A 22,262-nucleotide genomic window follows, 5' to 3' on the forward strand; every position below is an offset into this window, starting at 1 on the left:
GAACACAGGGAGAACATGCAAACTTCAGGACTTGAACCAGTGAGCTTCTTTCTGCGAGGCTCAGTGCTAACCACTGAGCCAACTATGGTGAGTTACTTGTTATTTCACAGCCTAGAATAGTCAAAATTCGCAATAACAAGCTTTGGATGAGAGAACAAAACAGCTTAAAGACAAAAACATGACAATTTTTTTGAAATACTAAATCCGTATGTCTTTAGGAGTGGTAATCCATTAGTTTAGATGTTGTGTAATGTTTTACCACCAGGGGCGTGCATTATTTTCTAATAATTAAACAAACAGATATCATCCTTGGCATGAGCAAGACATAACACAAAGTGTTCGCTCAACCTATAGACAACGAGAGTGAAATAAGCAAACACAATGAAGTATAATGGTTTCACATGTCAATGATATTATGAGCAAGCACCAAAAACCCAATTCATGCAGACAAGGTTTTCAGGAGAAAACTGATGCAAATGCTACAGGCGTTTTATTGTGACTGTAAATCTGCTGAAAGCTCGGGTAGAGAGTGTCACTACCTGCACCACAGGGATGTGCTGGTGAAGTACGGCAAAGGTGAGCGGTGTGGCCTGCCTGGTCTCTGGGAAGACTGAGGGGAACTTTTGCACTGTGTTTGGCACCTATAGGGGAGGTACAGGGGACAGAGCAGGGCACAGATGAGAGAGACGGAGACCTTTAAAAACTGTCTTGGGAACAGCACAGAGATGCTGCGCTCAGCTAAAAATATGGAGACTGGAAAGGAGATTTGACCTGTTTGCCTCTTTATAGAAGCTGCATATACAGTTGAAGTCAGAATTATTAGCCCCTCCCATATATTTCTTCCCCAATTTCTGTTTAACAGAGACACATTTCCAACCATTATAGTTTTAATAACTCATTTCTAAAAAATTATTGCTTTTATCTTTGTCATGATGACAGTACATAATATTTGACAAGATATGTTTTAAGATACTACAATTCAACATAAAGTGACATTTAAAGGCTTTACTAGTTTAATTAGTCAAGTTAGGTTGCTAAGGCTAATCCTTTTGTAACAGTAGTTTGTTCTTAGACAATCGAATATATATATACTGCTTAAGGGGGCTAATAATATTGAGCTTAAACTGCTTTTATTTTAGCCGAAATAAAACTTTCTCCAAAAGAAAAAATACTACAGGAAATGATGTGAAAAACTCTGTGCTCTGTTAAACATCACTTAATAAATACTTTAAAAAGAAAAAAAAAAATCACAGGAATGCTAATAACTCTGACTTCAACTGTATGCTGTACACTAAAAATTAAAAGACATTGAAATTTAAACATCAGTTTATCTGGATTTATATGGAATGGATTTGAGTAAAATGTTAATATTTCTTAAGAATTATATTTTAGAAAATTGGTCAGAATAATAAAACATTGAAAATAAAGATTTTCCACCAAATATAAATTTCCTAACACGTCTGAAGTTGTTAATGTCTAAAAACAAATCTAAACATGTCTGAAATATTTTTTCATGAGAGTGATTTTTTGAAGAACTGTGTGACGCTTAAGACTTAAGAGTAATGTTGCTGCTGATAAAATTATTAAGTAAAAATTAAAAAATAAATGAAGCTTTTAAAAACATTTGATAGCTAACTGTATATAGGTCTGCACAATATAATGTTTCAGCATCGACATTGCAATACGCAAATGCACATCGCAGCATCTGCAATGTTGAACCAGTTTAAAAATTGACCAGTAGTCACATTTGAAAACACTGATGTTTTGTGTAGTTATTGTAACCTTTAACCAAAAAGCCACTAAACCATTAATTATTCATGTGTGTTTTTATCAAACTTTCAAACTTTAAGAAAGATTAATTGTATTTTTGGAATATATAAATATACAGTTGAAGTCATTAGCCCCCCTGAATTATTAGCCCCGCTCTTTATTTTTTTGCCCAGTTTCTGTTTAATAGAAAGAACATTTCTAGACATTATAGCTTTAATAACTATTTCTAATAACTGATTTATTTTATCTTTGCCATGATGACAGTAAATAATGTTTTACGAGATATTTTACAAGACACTTCTATACAGCTTAAAATGACATTTTAAGGCGTAACTAGGTTAATTAGGTTAACTAGGCCGGTTGGGGTAATTAGACAAGTTATTGTGTAACTATAATTTTTCTTGCTCTGTTAAACATCACTTTGGAGATATTTTTCAAAATTCAAAGGGGGGCTAATAATTCTGACGGTATCATTCTTAATATTGCTAGACTTCCAGAAAATCATAAAGCGCTGTAAATTTTAGTTTTACAGTATCTTGCTTTCCTGCTATCAGAACACATAGATATTCTAAAATTCATTAACACTATTGTTTAATTATTCATTTTATTACAAGAACAAAACAAATGAAAGTTTCTGTTCAACATAAGACTAAATCATGCTGTTAAAATCATTTGCTAATTAGTGGTTGACTTAATAAGACCACAAAAAATGTCTTTTATTGCCATTTCTACTTCTAAACTTTTCAAATCGAAGGTTAAATTCGAAACAGAAATACATGATGCCTTATCTTCTAGCTTACATACATTGTGACAGAGAGTGAAAATAGAGTAATACTGCTTCTAAAGGTGTTTGCGAGTGCCAAAACAGCACCCGATTCATAGCAAATGTCAGTGAGCATCACATTTTTATGACACACGTCGCAAAACAACATTATTTCCCTGAAACTCTTGACTCACATCATCTCTGAGACATGTTTTATCAAGCTAGAAATAGCGACAAACAGTGAGCGTGTATTAGTGAGAAATCTGTCTGCGCTAGATTCTAGGGCTGGGTTTTTGGCAGAGCAGAACCTAGTGACAGTGACTTCCAACAAAACTCTACCAAGATAAATCCCTCATGGGCAAGCAAGCGCAGTCTGAGTTTTCTCCTGTCGTACCACAACACAGGAAACACAAACACTACACATGAGACTCCATGGCGGGCAGGATGGGTGTACAGAATGTGTATGTAAGAACATGGCAGAGATGTTGGCACAAACCTCACTGTTGATGTCAGCTCCTGCGTCTAGCAGCATCTGAACCATGGCTTCATCACCGCGAACACATGCGTACATTAGAGGGGTCATGCCCTGTGAAACACAAACAAGACCAATCACAAACACAGCTGCAAGCAGCATGTACGGGCCAAGCACTACATAGGCAGAGCCAGTATTAAAGAAAGGATCAGACAATAATAAGTAATTAATTACTTTTAATTATTTAATAATAAGTAATTAATTAACAATAATAAGTAATTAAAGACATTTTAAGATGATTTTAGTCTTAAAGGTGACATAAAATACATAAAAATTACTTGCATAACCAGTCACAGAAATAGCTTCGTCCCATCATCAATTGTTGCTCTTAGTAAGTTGTAGTATTTTATATATAATAAATACTTGATTATATATTTATTTACTTATTTATTTACTTATTAAAATTTTTCAGAGTCTTTCTGTAGGATGTTTGTGTTCATGTGAGACGCAAAAAAATAAAAAATAAAACCTACCTACGGGTACTAATAAAATTTAACTGGACTGAACTAGTATCTTGATTTAATGGTGTGTCACTTTTTGACCAGTGACATTATTGTTAGGTGAAAATGACATAAGGTTTGTTGTCAATATGTGAAAGCTTTGCAGTGATGCAGCCTCAGATGCTGTTTGACATCCTGCCATCCAATTTTCCCTCAAAGCTGTAGGCGTATGGGACTGTGCATCTCTGAAGCTTATTGTTATAGTCAACACAAAAGAAATAAAACTTCTATGCATTTACACACCAGGTGGATAATAAAACTGGCAGTGTATTCATAAATCCATACAACAGACATTTTATCATGATGTGTATATAAACTGAAGGAAAGAAAATAACGAGAAATGAGATGAAAGGGGGAGGAGCTACTTAATGTGTTTGGAGTTCAGTAAATGTGTCTGATGGCTGCCATAGAAAGAAAATGTTGTGTGCCAAATGTCTCTGTAGGATTGCTTTTTTTAGCCAAATATCATTAGAATGTTGACCATAAGGTGGTGCTGCTCTGAAACTAGGAATGGGTAATACCATTTATTAGATTTTTTTTGGAGTATACCAATACTTTTTGTTACAATTTTAAAAATATTATACCAATATTGGTTATTTCTTAAATGATTATATCATTTTTTATAAACTGTCAAGGCTCACTCAAAAAACGTACCTCTACATAAGTTTCTGGAAAGCCCAAAATACGTCTCAGGAGCTACTTGTTTTGCAATTTTTGTTTTTGCAAATCCACAAAAGGCCACTGTGTACACTTTTTCAGATCTTAAATTTCTCTCGCGAGTGCCATTCTCGCCTGCTGTTCTCGTGTATATCCACCAGAGGCCGCTGTCGACAGACTGTATACTCACTGACTGACTGAATAACCGATTGTCTGACCCAACCTGCTCCTTTCCCAAACGCAACTAATAGTGTTTTCAAAAGCACCGATTGACCCTCCCACCCACTTTCCAAACCGACAGTTTTCAAAAGCAAAAGCACTCACCAAATTTTTACCCTGTTTTCCGAATTTACCACATTCTGACTCTGTTACTTACTTGTTTATTTTATTTTTTGGCTTCTGTTTTTGTCTAACCAGCTTTCTGGTATCGTTCTTCACCAGACTCAAACCCCGTCACTGTGGTCAACACCTATCTGCGTCTCAAGTCTGTCGATGTTCATGACGAGCTAACTAGACAAACTGCTAACAGCGGGAAAGCCATCTATACGGAGGTAAGTGGTCAGCTGGTAAGCACGAAAAAGGAACAGCATCATATCACCCTGCAGCATTCGTTTTAAAGACAAAATTTAGCCATATGTACTTCTGGCTACATAATTTATGATCTTCAGAAATATATAGGGGTATGTTTTTTGAATGAGCCTATGTTGCAAAATGTGACATGATTTTTTAAACTGGCTGGAAAAAAGATATCTCAAATCATGAAAAACTTACTGGATTATATTTTGAATTACATTTTGTGACTAACATTTAGGCCCAATTTTAATTCTACCCCTTAGCCCTTCCCCTTACCCCTCGTTTTGCGCGTTGACGTGAAGGGGTAGGGGTGTCCCAATTTAGCTTGAAGGCGTAGGGCTAAGGGGAAGGGCTATACCACTTCAAACTGATTTTTCAAGACCACACTCAAAACCAAGGGCTATGAAAATTTCCCAGAATACACCAGTTACAAAAACGTTAAATTAAAAACCACTAAATTCCGCTCTCTATAATCCCTAATAATAACTCCTGTATAGCAGTCTCACAACATCCTGACACTCAATGACACTCGAATATCCTGTCAGAAAAGTTTAGTGGCTGAGACTGACCTTTTTACACTGTCTAGTATAATATTAGTATTGTTTTCCTGTGTTTACATGAATATGGAATCTTATTTTCATATTATTTCGCTATGATAACATGATATTGTTGTCTTCAGTGATTTCCTGAAGATTAACACCCAAAAGTAACACAACTAGAATAACTACAGCAGTCGCAATCGTCTGATCTCATATGAAGCGAGAGATCGAGATGACATATGATGACGTGTGCAGGTGCTGTAGTGCTATCCCATTTCTTTGGGGTAAATTTTGAAGCCCTTCCACTTCACACTCTGTTTCAAGGGCCAAGGGCAGGGGAAAGGGGTACAAAATAGAATTGGGATTGGGCCATAAGACCTACTAGTTGCATTTATCAACAGTGTTTTCTGTTAAGTTATTTAAGTTTAATATCTCCTAACTGCTAGGGGACACTGTGCTGTGTACTGTAAAGGTAGCCTGATATATATGTAGATATGCATCATAAAGATTTCTTGCCCTTATTTGAGACAGAAACTCTAAAAATGCAGTGGGTAATGTTGAGACTGTCCTCTATCTGCGTGGGAAATTTGAAAACTTTTTACCATATGGTTCTACGGGCTGACATAGACATCAAGCGTGAAGGAAGGAAAAGGAGGAGAATGAGAGTAACCGAGAGAATAAACCTCCACATTATACAGCAATTTTATTCAAAAACATTTCTTTGTTTTTTAAGGACAAATCTGAAAGAGTATTTTTGATCTAATAGAAACCAATCTCCTAGCTGGAAAACCTTAATGTTACTCCAATCAAGAGATGGAAAATCAGATAACAAGTGGATTAGCTAAGAAACAAAGGTAATTTCGAGCGTTTCCAATCCCTGAGGTCAATAACGGAGCAAAGTAATCAGTAATGGAAAGAGCACTGGTGTGTTTCCTAAAAGCTGGCTCTGATTAATACAGTCAACCGTTAAACGCTGCGAATCGTAAGGGAAACCTGCTGTGCAAATCTGTTTGGGTCCTTCTGGGCTTCCATTAAGGAAAAATTCAGCAATGTGTGCAAACATTTACAGTCTGCTATCTATGTTTAGTTCATATCATATATTTAATGTGGCATATAGTTTATTTTTGCACCTGGAGTTGCACCTGCAGTTAAAATAGTCTGCTAAGGCATAGGTACAATGCTTCTTGGGTATAAACCTTCAACCTTTAGGATAGAAGACCAGGCCAAAACCATTACAACATGCAATAATTAACACAAAGTATTTCCAACTCCTAGGAAACACTTTGTATTGTTTTTAATGGGTGATATAGTAAACTGTTGTTTTTCTAACCTGTTCACTCATGCTGTTAATTCCTCCAGGTCCCAGTAAGTTAATGGCTTGGTTGACCAGGTCAGTCCGGCCGCAGTTGAGCATTCGGAAACCCAGATCCTGCAGGAACTTGGCCTCGGTGGAAGCAGCATCAAGCTTACGTGACACGCAGAAACAGTCGTCCGTCCTTTGGAAAAAAAACAAAATCAAACATTGTAGTCCTCTACAGTTATGTGCACTTTAGTTTCTTTAATCAGAGATTATGATGGGCTGAATTTAGCGGGAAAAAAGCTGGGGTGCGAAAAGAACGATGTAGTGACAAGTGCTTTCCAATAACGTAGTTGCTTTGTCGCAGATTCCGCTTTTAAATAATGAATCACCTATAGCAGGGCTATTCAATTGGTGGCCAACGAATCAAACACAGCCCACGAGGCAATTTGTTCCTGCCCTCCAAATAGTGTAAACCAAGACATCAAAAATAAATTTAGTTCAGTAGAAAAACAGCAGCTATAGTTATGAAGTGACATGAGTCTGTTCAATACAGCATGAGCTGCAGAGGCTGTGCAGAGCGTGAGTCACCATAAGTGAGTGGCGAGGCCAGTCGAAAACATTTAGATGTGTTTGTAGAAAAAACCTTTTGTACTATCCATTGATATTGTCAATACGGATGCAACGATTAGCCGATTTCGCAATTAACTGTGCTTTAATTCGTCACAGTTAGTTATTGTAAAGGCTTCTATAAGCCGCATTTATGTAGCACGGAACAAAATGGAACTGCTGCAATTAAACAAAATCATGCAAAGTTGCCAACTGTGCGCCAGTTTAAAGTTATGTACACCGAGGCTAATACACATGCAGACCGGATTAACTATAGCAGCGGCCGTTCCTATATCACGTCTATTCCACTTGCAAGTTTGTTATTTCTAATGTAAGAATATATGACAATATGTGAGCACAAGCTAAGCACCGCGATTGCATCTTTCCAGGCACACGCAGTAGAAAACATCTCACGGTGAGTGCTGTGCGTGCCTTTCAGTGCAATGTAAACACAAGATTAGACAAATTATTATTAAAATGATTATGGATGCATAAACGCAGATGGCAACAACAGTTAATCTAAACAGCTACTTATCTAATATAAAGCTAGAATTTACGTGATAACCATGAAACCATGATTATTCTTCAGACTATATAATCATACAACCAAAATCTATAATTGTTGCATCCCTAATTGTTATGCAGTTCAAAAAAAGCCTAGAAAAAGCCTACTTCAGCAATGCACTGCTTCTGTTAATGTAGAAAAAGCCAACATGGGTGTCTTAAGGAAAATTACAGCATACAGGCTATTATATGCACTTGTGTTATCACTCATATAGCAAGTCATATCTCTCCTGCACTTTGTTTGGGATGCTTTTCATGAACCGGCCCCATGACAAACTCATTGAATAGCCCTGACCTGTAGCTTTCGTCATGAGCCATACTGTAGCTGCGGTCAAAATGGCATAAATGTTTTTAGAGTGCACTTTAAAGGGAACGCAATTGTCAATATGAAGGTCTCTAAAACTGTAAAAAATACTTTAAAAGCAAACAACACATAAGAGACATGACGTTAATGATTGAAAGTTGAAATCTTTCTAAATTAATAGAGAATAGGGGGGATAACTGGAAATAGAACACAATCAGGAACTATGTTTCTAGCAGCTCTAGAGGTGTAGTTGCAAGCACACAAGTTTGCGATGCAGTTTGGAAATGTTCGTTGGAATGAGGGATTTGGGAAACGCAATATCAACTAATGCCGAGTGTTTTTACACTGCATGACTATCTGGGCTAGCATTTCGTCTGTGCTTTGTTTACACTGCAAGATGTATCAGTGACAGGAGAGTTCACACTGCATGACTTTAATATAGGCAGAATCGCTGACAACTTTGTCGAAACTTCGTTTCACAACCAAACACTTGTGAGAAGACATGGAAACAACACGAAGTCACGTAATATATATATATATCTTGTTATTAAGTACATAATGAGAAAGAAGCCTTCAGTGGGCTAGAAAATTTACTTATTTTGGTCACCTGGCTTTGAAGAGAGCAATTTCTCTTAAACTTTTTTTATTTTTCGACCCAGATGTGCGTATTGCTCAGATGACACGTCAAACAGATAGTGATCCTGCCAAATTTGAAATTTCCAGTCGTTTTTCCTCAATTTCTTTGGTCCAAATAAACCGAAAAGGAGCACTTTTACCTTCTCCCCCAACCTTCCGCTGGCCTGCAGGTACCCACAGTAGTGAATGCTGCTCTCTCATTGGCTGTTACTTTCAGTCAGAAAACATTTCACACAGCCCCAGATATTTAGCACGCCAAATATCTCACGGATGTAGGCTGTGAATAAATCACGATTTATCTGTGATTCTCTCATATCGCATCTTTGATAGTTTACACATGAAGGAGCACCAATGAACTCGGCATAACTGTTTTTAATGATGAAACTTGTGACTTTAGTTGGTTAATGATGGTTTTCAGAAAAGCACCCCTGATTAGCTCCAGCATTACCACCTACATTTATTACATATCAGGTTGACTTTGTTTTTGTCAGGTGTCTACAAAAGTTGAACTGAAGTTTAGATGTTCTGTTTGAAGTCATGGTTATGGTGATCTGTGTTTGCTTTAGTTGGGTTTTTTGCTTTTACATATTACTTTTTAAACTTTTTTATAACTCAAGTGTTGATGTCATTTGTGACAACATAAAAGAAGAGAAAAACTAGAAGCTAGAAAGTGTTTTTTGCAACTACAGTATAGATTACTACCATGAAATACTCTAAGATCCACTTAATGACATAAATATATACATAAATATGTCATGGACAAAACAGTAATATTAATAATAAAATCAAACTATATGTACATTTACATTATTCAGACATTAGACATCAACAATCAACATATGAATGGCGACAAATAAAACAATACTGGAATGAAAAACAACAAAAGCAAAAACAAAACAAAGAAAACAGCAAGACACTTCAGCTGTATAAGTATTCATGCCACAGTGCATGCTGGAAGTTTTGAATCAGCATGCATTGCAACAGAAAATATTTGTGTGTCACCATTGTTGAGATACATATGTTGATAATTGATTTCAAAGTGTCTAAATGAAGTAGCTCAAATGTTTATTTCCAATTATTAATGACTAATTATCAGAATGCTGCTTGATATCAAATTGAAGCAGAGACCTACTATAGTAAACAACACATCATCGCACATTAAAAAAATAAACAGTGGAGGATTTCAGTAAACAAGTCTACAAAGTTATTAACACATCACCAGCAGACCAGATCTTCCCTTGGCTTAACAATTAATAGTAAGAATTCAAGGATTAAGAGCCCAACTAAAGCAAACACTAAACATAATAACGATGACAGAAAAAAACTAAACTAATGCTAAGAAGTCAAAGATCAAGAGGACAACTAATGCAAACACAGACCACCATCCAGAATAATTGACTTTACATGAAACCTTTTCACTAACGCTTTTGGTGCACACCCAGGTTTGCTTGATGTCAGGTTGAGTTGGGTTAGTTTGGATAAAACAAAAAATAGAGTTTTCTTTTTTAAAACAGAAAAAAGAGTTTATTTGGAGCTAAACTCTGCAGAACACCGGCCCTCCAGGACAGAGTTTGAACACCTCTGCTTTAAGACAAACAACTTTGGACTGTTGGAAGAGAAATGGCAGCCAGTTGCCATTATAAAGCTTGAGGGAGCCAGGAGATTTTTTTAATAACTATATTTTCAGGGTTTTCAGAATTTTTGCTAAATGTTGGCACTGTAAACCCTAGGCCTGTTTGAACTTACCGGAGATTTGTGGAATCCTCACTGAACTGACCCCTTACGGCATCCCCTGCAGATGGTGGGTCTATAGGTGGATGGGTCCATATCTATCCTTTGGGCAGTGCTGAACCAAGAACCCAGATCAACTAATAAATTTTTTTTAACGACATTTTAACCTGTCCTGTAAAATTAGGAGGTCCTGGGGAAGACACAGGACACCCTTGAAGGACTAACGCTGCGTCCGAAACTGCATACTTCCATACTATATAGTATGCTGAAATCAGTATGCGAGCCGAGTAGTATGTCCGAATTCATAGAATTCTAAAATCAGTATGCGAGAAGCACTGGATGACTTACTCCTTCCGGCGAGATTCTAGAGTGCGTATCCCATGCATGCTGAGCTATCCCATGATGCCCCGCGAGCGAATTCATGAATGGCAGTAAAGCGATGCAGGTAGGTCACGTGACCATGACAAAATGGCGGATGTAGTACATCCGAATTCCATTCATAGTTTTCACATTCATACTGTATAGATTGTACTTTTCTAACGGCCTAGTAGTACATTTAAATTCAAATGCAGTACCTACTGAGTAGTAGGCGGTTTCGGACGCAGCCTATGTCTCTCTGCTTGCCTGCATGGGATAAGAGCTGGAGGAAGTGTCCATGGAGAGAAAAATATGAGGTTACCTGCTAAGACTGCTACCACTGTGACCTCTGTGTTGGCACTTTAAAAATTAAACTACATTTTTAAAGTACAAAGTTCAAACTTGAGGCACTCAAGCAGCACTCAAGCTGTCATTACCTAGCTACATCTGCCACTGTGATGATGCAAACGCACCACTGTTCAGAATCAAAAACCACTGTGTGGACACAATCCAGCGAGGGCAGGGGAGGTGGTCAGTAAAACCCGGGTAATGTGAAAGCACCCAAAATATCAACATCTAAATTTCTGTCAATCCCTAACTAAATGATTCTAGTAGACAACTGACACAAAGTCAAATCTGTTTCCTATAAGTGAAGTAAAATCTAAGTGAACTTGATTTAATTGAGGTTAAACAGTTGCTGATGTCAATGTTGATCTATTTTTCATTATGGAAATGTTCTATGATGAAAAATCAATGTTAGGTATCTGCCATCATAAAACATGATTCTTGCATCACTACGCTCAGGCAAACAACAATAAAAACTCAGTTCTGGTCCAACAAACGCTGGACTACACTTGTTTTTGCTGTTCAGACTGTTATGAGCCATTTTCATTTCACTCACGATGGGCAGCAGTGTCTGGTGGCTGGATGGTAATTTAATGGCATTGCTCTTACTTGAGCTGGCGGGGTTCACAGTCCACCCCGGGCAGCAGGAGTCTGGCCGCCTGCCGAACATCATCGCTATCCACTGAAAAGCTGCGGCGGTGCTCCGCGTGTGCCAAAGCCACTCTGATCCACTCCATCAGAGGAGGCAGCACCAGAAACGGCCTGCAGGGGGAGACAACAGGTGATTACTGTGCTATAAAAACATTGTAAGTAGCACTTTGTATTTGCACACGTTATTTTATTTTTGATTCAAATGTTCAATTGGGTTGGATTTTAGACATTTTTTTGCACTAAATATTTTAAAAATAATTTTAATGTAATTTTACATCAGTTTGTTATTCTAGTTAGTGATTAATTTATTACGTTTGCACATAAATCTCAAAGACAGAAAAGCTATTTAAGCTCAGCTTTAATATTAGATCAAATTTAATATCAGCTTAATTATCTGAAAAATCTTCGATATACACATATTTACATTTTTATTAACATATTTATAACAAACATATACTTATTGTATTGTCAGCTTTCACTTTTGTTTAAGTTTTAATAATTGTATTTGTTTATTCATTCATAAGTACTTTTAATGTGTTTATTTAAATTTCAATATTAAGCTTCATTTACATAATTTAATGAACTGTTTAAAAAAATGTTAATTTTAAGATACATTAAATTACATTTTATTTACATTACATTTTACATCAGCATTAATATTAAATATCAGAATATCAGATTACAGACTACAATTACCTGAAAAATCTTTGATATACACATATTTACATTTTTATTTACATATATAAGCACATGCATATTTACTGTAGTTTTAAATGTATATTTTCAGCTTTTATTTTTAGTTTAATTTTTAATAATTGTATTTTGTTTTTCATTCATAAGTACTTTTAATTTGTTTTATTTCCATTTGAACATTAAGCATCATTAACATAATTTAATGAATTTTATAAATAATTTCATATTTAAGATACATATTTACATTTTATTTGAGTTTTTTTTTTTTTTAATAAGCAAATATGTTTGGATGGTTTGAATTTTACTTTACAATAGACCCTTTTCATAAGATGCATTTAAAGCCATCAAATCCTTGAAAGTTTTTAATATTTGGATTTAAAAAAACTATGTATATTTATATGTATTCACTTATGTATTATACCACTTTTGTATTAAATTGCAAAATAAAAATTACCGCTTGTACCAGATGTTTCTAAGGCAGTGTCTATGGGGAGGAAAGTAAATTTGATGTCATTTTCTCCTCTGTCTGTTGTTAGCAGTCTCACACTTTTTTCTTTTTCTGAAAGTCTTTATAACATCATCGTGGAGTTTTTATTTCAGCAAATGAGATTGTTAAAATATTTGTTGTACTCTCCCATTCACTGTGCTCTAATTTTACCCAACTATGATGACTTCCGCTACTGAGAAACCCGGAAATTTGAGTCCAAAACAAATTGGTCTTTACTTAAACCTCAATAAAACAAAAGTTAGATTTAATCTCACACAAATTAATTCATATCAGCTATTTTTTCCTTTTCACAATGTTAGCTTTATTTATTTTATCAACCATTAAGCAACACACTGTAGCCTGACAGTATTTAGTTAAGAATTTATCATAGAAATCAACCAATAGATGCTTACATACTTTTAAACATTTTCCTCTTTCTTTTTAAAATATGCTAACATAATTTCCCATTAGATATAAGAAGCTCTTCATCTGCTCATACATTAATGATCAGACGAAGACTGTATTCATCATAACATGCCATCATTTCATAGCCTTGCCTTTGCCTTGCAGTCTGTTGTGCTGTATTTCACATTTATACATGTCTGCATTTCATCACATTACACTGTCGAGCTGAATAAACTTCTGCTTGGCTTTAAGGGATAGTTTACTCAAAATGAAAATGTACTCCCCATTTACTCACTCTCAGGTCATTTCAATCCTTTATGAGCTTTTTGTTTTTGCTTAATACAAAAGAAAAATGTTTGAAGAATGTTGGAAACTGGCTATACCAACATTTCCAACATTCTTCAAAATATCATCACTGTTGGTTAGAGAAACTCATAAAGGTTTAGAATAAGTGAAGGTTAATTGAATCACTTAAATTTCTTTAAATTGCATTGGTTTTAGGTGTTAGTATCAACATGCTAATCGTCAAGTTATCTGTAAGCTAGCATACGTCAAAAGAGATTTACAAGTCATAATTAGGACTTCATGATATTGTAAAAATCTGACATTGCAATATTTAGCATTTCTGCAATATACACTCACTGGCTACTTTATTAGGTACACCTTACAAGTACTGGGTTGGACCCCTTTTGCCTTTACTGCAGCATTAGCATTGACCTAATGATTTGCAAATATAAGAAAATAAAAAGTGGCTGACACAGTGCTGATCTGAAATCCTCCATGTTTATCAGTCGTAAAGATGAGAGAGAAAAAAAAAAACTGGATGCTGAAATGCAATGTATTGAGGTTTAAATGCATACACATACAAATTCAGCAAAAAAGCAACTATGAGATTCAAAATGAAGTCTGTCAACTTTCTGATGAATGTCACAGTGCATTATACAGGGTAGGGGATAAATGATTCAAATAGCGTGAGTATGCTTTCTACTGGGCTGAATAAATTCTGGCTTCAGTTAATGGCACAAGCTCACATAGCTGCATTTATGAGGAGTTCCCATAGATAATAATATTATATATTATATTATATATTATTATATATTATCCTAAAGATGATAATATAATATAATATAATATAATATAATATAATATAATATAATATAATATAATATAATATAATATAATATAATTTACTAGAACATTACGTTAAGATCCTTTGACACAATCTACACTGTAAAAGCGCTATATAAATAAACATGAATTGAATTAAATAATAATTTCTATACTATATAAAACTGTTTTATTTTATTTTATTATTTATCTTAATTTAATTTTTATTTTATATTTAATTTCATTTTAATTAAATTATTCATTTTCTTTTTGGCTTAGTGCCTTTATTTTATTTTATTTTACTTTATTATTTTATTTAATTATTTTACTTTATTTTATTTTATTATTTATTTTATTTTATATTTTATAATATTATCTTTTATTTTATTATTTATTTTATTTTCATTTATTCATTCATTTTCTTTTCAGCTTAGTCTTTTTTATTTATCGTATTTTATATTTTATTTTCAATGTTATTTTATTTTATTTTATTATTTTATTCGATTTTTAAAAATATTTAATTATTTAAATTTATTTTATTTTATTATTATATTGTATTATTTATTTTAATAGTTATTTTATTTTCATTTATTAATTTATTTTCTTTTCAGCTTAGTCTTTATTTTATTTTATTATTTATCTCATTTTATATATATATATATATATATATATATATATATATATATATATATATATATATATATATATATATATATATATATATATATATTATTTTATTTTAGAAATTAAAATAAAATAAAATAAAATAAAATGTTATTTTATTTTATTTTATTTTATTTATTTTTTATCTCCACCCGGAAACCCAAGCCTCACAAAAAAACAATCTGTATTTTTACATTTCCATTATACAATATTCAGTGTGATTTGAGTTTGGGCTGCATCATATATCCTTTCAGTATCAATATCGCAAAGTGTGCATCCGCAATAGTCACATAGCATAGATACGCAATGTTAAGTTGGGATTATATTTGAGCAAGAGTCACAGTTCAGAACAGGAGATATGAGATTTGTGGAATTATTGCAGAGTTTAACCACAATGCAGTGAAATTGTATCATGCATGTTTTTAAGGCACAAGTATTCATTTTTAAGTATTCAAGCACAAGACATTTTACCAACTGGAAGTTTAATAAAGAATAATTGTATTGAGTTATTTATGCATCAAAAACTTTGCAACGTAAATTCAACATTTACAAAACCTAACCCAATAACTAAGCTACCCTAAAAACTATTAATAAAGAACAAATAAGAATTTTATTGAAGCAAAAGTTATTAATGGTTGACCGATAGCAGGACGTGAGCCTTAAAATAAAGTCTGACTATAAATCATTTCCAAGTAGTGCTATTCATTCATTCATTCATTTCCTTTTCTGGAGTCGCCACAGCGGAATGAACTGCCAACTTATCCAGCATCTGTTTTATGCAGCGGATGCCCTTCCAGTTAAACCCAACACTGGGACACACCCATACACTCTTGCATTCACACACATACACTATGGCCAATTTAGCTTATTCAATTCACCTATAGCGCATGTCTTTGGACTGTGGGGGAAACTGAAGCACTCGGAAGAAACCAGCAGAGGCGATTGAGCTACCCACTGTGCCATCAATCATTTAGTAAAATTGTATCCATGTAGATGCATTATATCACAATATATTTGACAGAAAAATTGAATATCGCAATGTCAGATTTTTCCAATATAGTGCAGCCTAATTTGAGTCATCGAAGGATCCAAAAGTTGTCCCCATAAGATTAAAATTGACTGGTATTGCTGTATTTGTGGGAAGATTTGGTCCACATAACAGAAATACAAGATGCGCACACACATGCACAGTCAGCTCTAGCCCAGAGACATGACAGCACAGAGTGGATCATATGTATCCACAGTCAACAGACCACAAAACGTATGAAATCCCATTAGAATTGGCTATTTTTTAAAAGAGGAGGAGCTTCTCAATATATCCCACTTTCTCTTCATGATTCAGTTGACATTACATCACACATTGAACAAAGCAGTGCATTCTAAAGCACGTCAGTAAAATATTTAACATACATACCTGAAGCATCACTCAGAAAAAAAAAAACCCTAACAGAAACGCTTGTAAGCGCCCTCACCTCTCGTTCTGCAGGGTGACTTTGGAGGGCTCCACGTTGGGGTTCTCCCACTCCATCTGAGGGCAGTGCATGAAGTAGCAGAGCGTGTACAAGGCCTCGGGCTCCCAGTGGACCAAGCTGCTCTTCTGGGGCAACGGCGTCCCGTTACTGTGGTTCTTGATGCTCAGAGGCTGGAGGTAATGCATGGCTCTGGACACTAAATCACCTGTCAGGGCACAAGAGACCTTTGGTTTGCTGAGAATGATGTAAATGGCGAAGGACAGTACTGTCGTCACATTGATGTTACGGCATAAAAAATTAGCCGCTCCGTCAATCTCGGTCTGCCAGTCAGCTGTTTGTAGGCCCTCAGTGGCATGTTTGTCAGTAATGAAATTTCGCAGGCCGAACATCAGACGGGATATTATCCAAAGCGGTTGTGTAATAATGACACAAGCATACCTGACAGGAACAATTTTGGATTACTCTGTATGACAAAACTGACATTCAAAGCGGTTAAATTTAACAAAAGAAAAACCATAAAACTAAATAAGTAAATAGTAAAATTCTTTATTTGTTGAACATTTTAGCCAAGGAGACATTTGTCAAATTAATTTATTTTAAAGCATAATTTTCATAATATAATACCATTTATAAATAAATCAACTAATAAAAATGAGAAAAACTATAAATATACAGTTGAAGTCATAATTATTAACCCCCCTTGAAAATTATTTCCTTTTTTAAACATTTCCCAAAGTATGTTTAACAGAGCAAAGAAATGTTCACAGTATGTCTGAAAATATTTTATCTTCAAGGGAAAGTCTTATTTGTTTTATTTGAGCTAGAATAAAGCTGTTATTAAATTTTTTAAATTCATTTAAGGTAAAAAATTATTAGCCCCTTTAAGCAATTTTTTTTTTTTTACAGAAACTACAGAACAAACTGTTGTTATACAATAACTTGCCTAATTACCCTAACCTGCCTAGTTAACCTAATTAACCTAGTTTAGCCTTTAAATGTCACTTTAACCTATACAGAAGTGTCTAGAAATAATAAAATATTATTTACTGGTGACACAGTGGCGCAATAGGTAGTGCTGTCACCTCACAGCAAGAAGGTCACTGGTTCGAGCCTCGGCTGGGTCAGTTGGCATTTCTGTGTGGAGTTTGCATGTTCTCCCCGCGTTCGCCAAACAAAAGAGTCATTAAAACTATTGTGTTAAGAAATGTGCTGAAATTTTTTTTTCTTCATTACACAGAAATTGGGGAAAAATAAACAGGGGGGCTAATAATTCTGACTTCAACTGTATTATATTTATACGTACAACAGTTCTGTCTGTTTCTTGAATCTGATTGGTTGATAGCAGTGCAATATTCTACAAATAACAGCACTTGTCTAATCTCTTCACCATTCACCCTTGTGTATTACTCTGCCACATACAGCAACAAGCAGAGGACAATTTACAGTTTGACAAATATTGCTGCTGTTGGAAAACATAATGTACTTTGAGGCTTTTTTAGTTGATAATGTAGTTGTTTAAATTGCAACTGCAGTGCATTTATTTATTTAAAAATAGTTTGTTGTACTTTGTTGTAGTGCTGTATTTATACCATAGTAATTGTAGTGTATTGAGTGTGAGATTTTGATATCATTTTAGATATTACGCAAGAGAATCATTCAAATACTAGTTCTAAAGTGACGTTAGTGAAGTAGCAATGGCTTTGACTGAATGGCAGAGGAAAGTAGTTCCACTTACAAAAGAATTTTTAGACTTTTCGTGTTTGATTTTTATGCCGTAGAACTGTTGTAAAAACGCAATATCAATATCAATATCAATATCTTGGCCTGCAGACTTGTGCCAATGCTCGCCTCAGTGAGCATTCAGTCCCATCTGTGCTGGTATACAATTAAATTATTCTAACATGGCTATTTGGCTATGTTTATAAGCTAAAAACACATGCATTAACACAATATATTCACTGTAATATACAGTAACTTTATAAACCACAGCACAAACACATATGTTCTATCATTGTGCACTGCACACGTCCACATGAGATGCTTTGTATAGAGCAGATGATCTGATGGACGATGTTGAGCACCAAATCTGAATAACGTCACCTCTTTCAAACAAGGTCAAACAAAACTCTGCATTCATTACACAGCACATTAATCACTCTCTCACACACTCTAATGACTATTTCCTTTCATATGTGAAACTTTCAGGTCATCCACGGCCTCATTTAGTCCATGAGACCTCATTCTTCTGAATGCGCTGAACTGAACTGAACTGTGTTCAGCACAGTCAATAATACACACTTCATCTATTGCTCTGCAGAGTACAGTAAATAACTGCAGTATTCGCACGTGTTTCATTTCACATCTCTGTTACTCCAGATGAATTAACAAGGCCGTCTGAGTGAGATGAGCATTCGCTTAGAGAAAGCAACGACTTGTTTAACTTTTGTGCTTCTGATTTCCTCTGCCAAGGCTAGCTTTAAACTGAAACTTTCATTAATTTCTCAGTCTTGTGCTGTTTCAAACCGATATGACTTTACTTTGTGACAAACAAAAGACAAAGTGAACAGAAAAAATTATGTCATTATGAATTAGGATGTTGCTAGCATGAATTAACACATTTCTAGCATGTTTCTACCATGACAAAGATTAATATGAATTAGCATGTTGCAAGCATGAATCAACACATTTCAAGCATTTTTCATCTTAAAAAAGATTGTGTTAATATGAATTAGCATGTTACTAGCAAGAATTAATACATTTCTAGCACGTTTTTTTATCATGACAAAGATTAAGTTATTATGATATAGCATGTTGCTATCATGAAATAACACATTTCTAGCATGTTTCTATCACGGTAAAGATTATGGTAATATGAATTAGCATGTTGCTAGCATAAATTAACACATTTCTAGCATTTTTTATCTTAAAAAAAGATTGTGTTAATATGAATTAGCATGTTACTAGCAAGAATTAATACATTTCTAGCATGTATTTTATCATGACAAAGATTAAGTTAATATGAATTAGCATGTTGCTAAGCATGAAATAACACATTTCTAGCATGTTTCTATCACGGTAAAGATTATGGTAATATGAATTAGCATGTTGCTAGCATAAATTAACACATTTCTAGCATGTTTCTACAATGACAAAGATAGTTAATATGAATTAGCATGTTGCTAGCATAAGTTAACACATTTCTAGCATGTTTCTAAAATGACAGATAGTTAATATGAATTAGCATGTTGCAAGCATGAATTAAAACATTTCTAGCATTTTTTATCTTAAAAAAGATTGTGTTAATATGAATTAGCATGTTACTAGCAAGAATTAATACATTTCTAGCATGTATTTTATCATGACAAAGATTAAGTTAATATGAATTAGCATGTTGCTAAGCATGAAATAACACATTTCTAGCATGTTTCTATCACGGTAAAGATTATGGTAATATGAATTAGCATGTTACTAGCATGACTTAACCCATTTCTAGCACTTTTTTATCATGACAAAGATTAAGATATTATGAATTAGCATGTTGCTAGCATGAATTAACACATTTCTAGCATGTTTCTATCATGATAAAGATTATGCTAATATGAAGCATGTTGTTAGCATTATTTAACACACTTCTAGCTTGTTTCTATCATGGTAAAGATTATGTTAATATGAATTAGCATGTTGCTAGCATGAATTAACACATTTCTAGCATGTTCTATCATGACAAAGATTATGTTGATATGAATTTGAATGTTAGTAGCATGAATTAAAACAAGCATGTTTATATCATGACAAAGATTATTTTAATATGAATTAGCATGTTGCTAGCAAGAATTAGCCCACTTCTAGCATGTTTCTACCACAGCATAATGTTAACATTAATTAGCATGTTGATAGCTTACATTAACACTTATTGCCCATTTTTGTCATGGTTAGGATAACATAAATTGTTAAAATGTATTAGAATGTTGCTAGCATGTTTTTATCATGGTTATGATGATGTTAACATTAAATGTTGCAAGCATAAATACATTTGTAACATGTTTTGTAATATCACGACTATGATAATGTTGAATTAGCATCAAGCATTATTTGGCTAACACTTTTCTAGCATGTATCATGTTAAAGATTGTTAATATGAATTAGCATGTTGCTAGCATGAATTAGTACATTTCTAGCATTTTTGAAGCATTGTTAAGATAATGTTAGCATAAATTAGCCTGACGCTATTTTACATTAACACATTTCTAGTATGTTTCTACCATAGTTAGGATAATGTTAACATTAATTAACATGTTGCTAGCTTGCATTAATATTTTTATTGTACATTTTGGACATCATGGTTAGGATGATGTTAACATTAGCATGTAGCTAGTATGTTTCAATCATGGTTAGGATAATGTTAACACAAATTAAAATGTTGCTAGCATAAATGAGTGCATTTATAGCATGTTTTTATCATCACTAGGGTAATGTTCACATGAATTACAATCTTGCTTGTATTAACACATTTCTATCATGGCGAGAATAATATCAATGTTACTAGCATGAATTTATTTTCGAGCACGTTTCTATCAGGTTTTATCATGGGTAACATATTGCTTGAATAAATTTATTTAATAATTAATAAGAAAGTGTTAGGCGTGTGTGTTTATTGTGCCAAAAAGGAAGCATCAGTTTAATAAATATCCTCATTTAATAATGTAAGCTTCAAGAGTTCACACTTAGATAATGCTCAACTAGCAGGTTTGGCATGCTGTCCCGGGAGAGAACCCTGAGCTCGGAAATAGATGAGCCCAAGGTTGCCGCCTGGTCAATGAGCATTAGGAAGGATACGAATTGAATTAGGTATTCAGGTATATCTCGAGAGCCCCCGTTTATGCTTTAGCTGAAATGGTGGTTCTGATTAATTCAGTGTGTATCCGTTAAGTGCTTGTGACTGTTATTACCAACCCAAGCTCATTCTGGAAACGTAGCCCCGCAGATGTTTCTGGAGATCGCGATTTACGTGGCCGGAGGTACGTAAAGGCCGCATTTGTTTTTTTTCGAGCGAACGCTGTGGGGCGGTGTGGCGCCGCTCCGCCCCTCCTCTTCGCGCTCGCCGGCCGACGGCTCGCCTCCGAGTGGAGGGCTTTCCCGATGCAATCAGTTTGTCCGCTTAGCTCACAGCGTTGCGTCGGCGGAGCGGAGGCCCCGGAGAAGGAGCCGGCCGCGGTGGACGACGACCGGGATCGAGTCCGGGGAACAGCAGGTTCCGGAAATCAGGTAAGACGAAAAACAGAATCCAAAAAATAAGGGCGAGAATGCGGCGGGATCCGAAAACGTGGTCGAAATCGAAGACGAGGGCTTTTGCTTTTTTTTTTTTCCCGATCCGGCGGTTTTTCGCGTGAGAACGGCGTGGGCGCGAACGCCGCGCGCTCCCGAGAAAGCGCGCACAGCGGCCTCTCGCGGATCCGCGAAAACAAAAAAACGCTCGAATACGTACCTCCCGGGACGTAAATCGTGGTCCGCAGAAACGTCCGCGGGGCTACGTTTCCACAATGAGCCCGGGTTGGTTATTACAATTTGTGAATGTACACGTTTTTAGACTGTTGGAGGAAACCGGGG

The 22,262-nt window shown here is 34.9% G+C and overlaps 1 protein-coding gene across 4 annotated transcripts in view; it reads right to left on the minus strand.

Moving 5' to 3' along the window:
• Positions 1–22,262, minus strand: part of abtb3b (ankyrin repeat and BTB domain containing 3b) — a 149,095-nt gene that overhangs the window by 21,068 nt on the left and 105,765 nt on the right. For 2 of the 4 annotated variants that reach the window (XR_015514080.1, NM_001424048.1), the window contains 5 exon segments: positions 16,656–16,860; positions 11,787–11,939; positions 6,665–6,830; positions 3,030–3,119; positions 540–641 (listed from right to left, as the gene is read on the minus strand). Coding sequence is in view for 2 of the 4 variants with exons in the window: in NM_001424048.1 (NP_001410977.1) it covers positions 540–641; positions 3,030–3,119; positions 6,665–6,830; positions 11,787–11,939; positions 16,656–16,860 (716 nt within the window). In the remaining 2 variants the exon portion in view is untranslated. 4 annotated transcript variants of the gene reach the window in all.

The sequence above is a fragment of the Danio rerio genome, chromosome 18 (genome assembly GCF_052040795.2).
Source record: "Danio rerio strain M-AB ecotype USA chromosome 18, GRCz13ab, whole genome shotgun sequence".
In the NCBI taxonomy this organism is placed as follows: domain Eukaryota; kingdom Metazoa; phylum Chordata; class Actinopteri; order Cypriniformes; family Danionidae; genus Danio; species Danio rerio.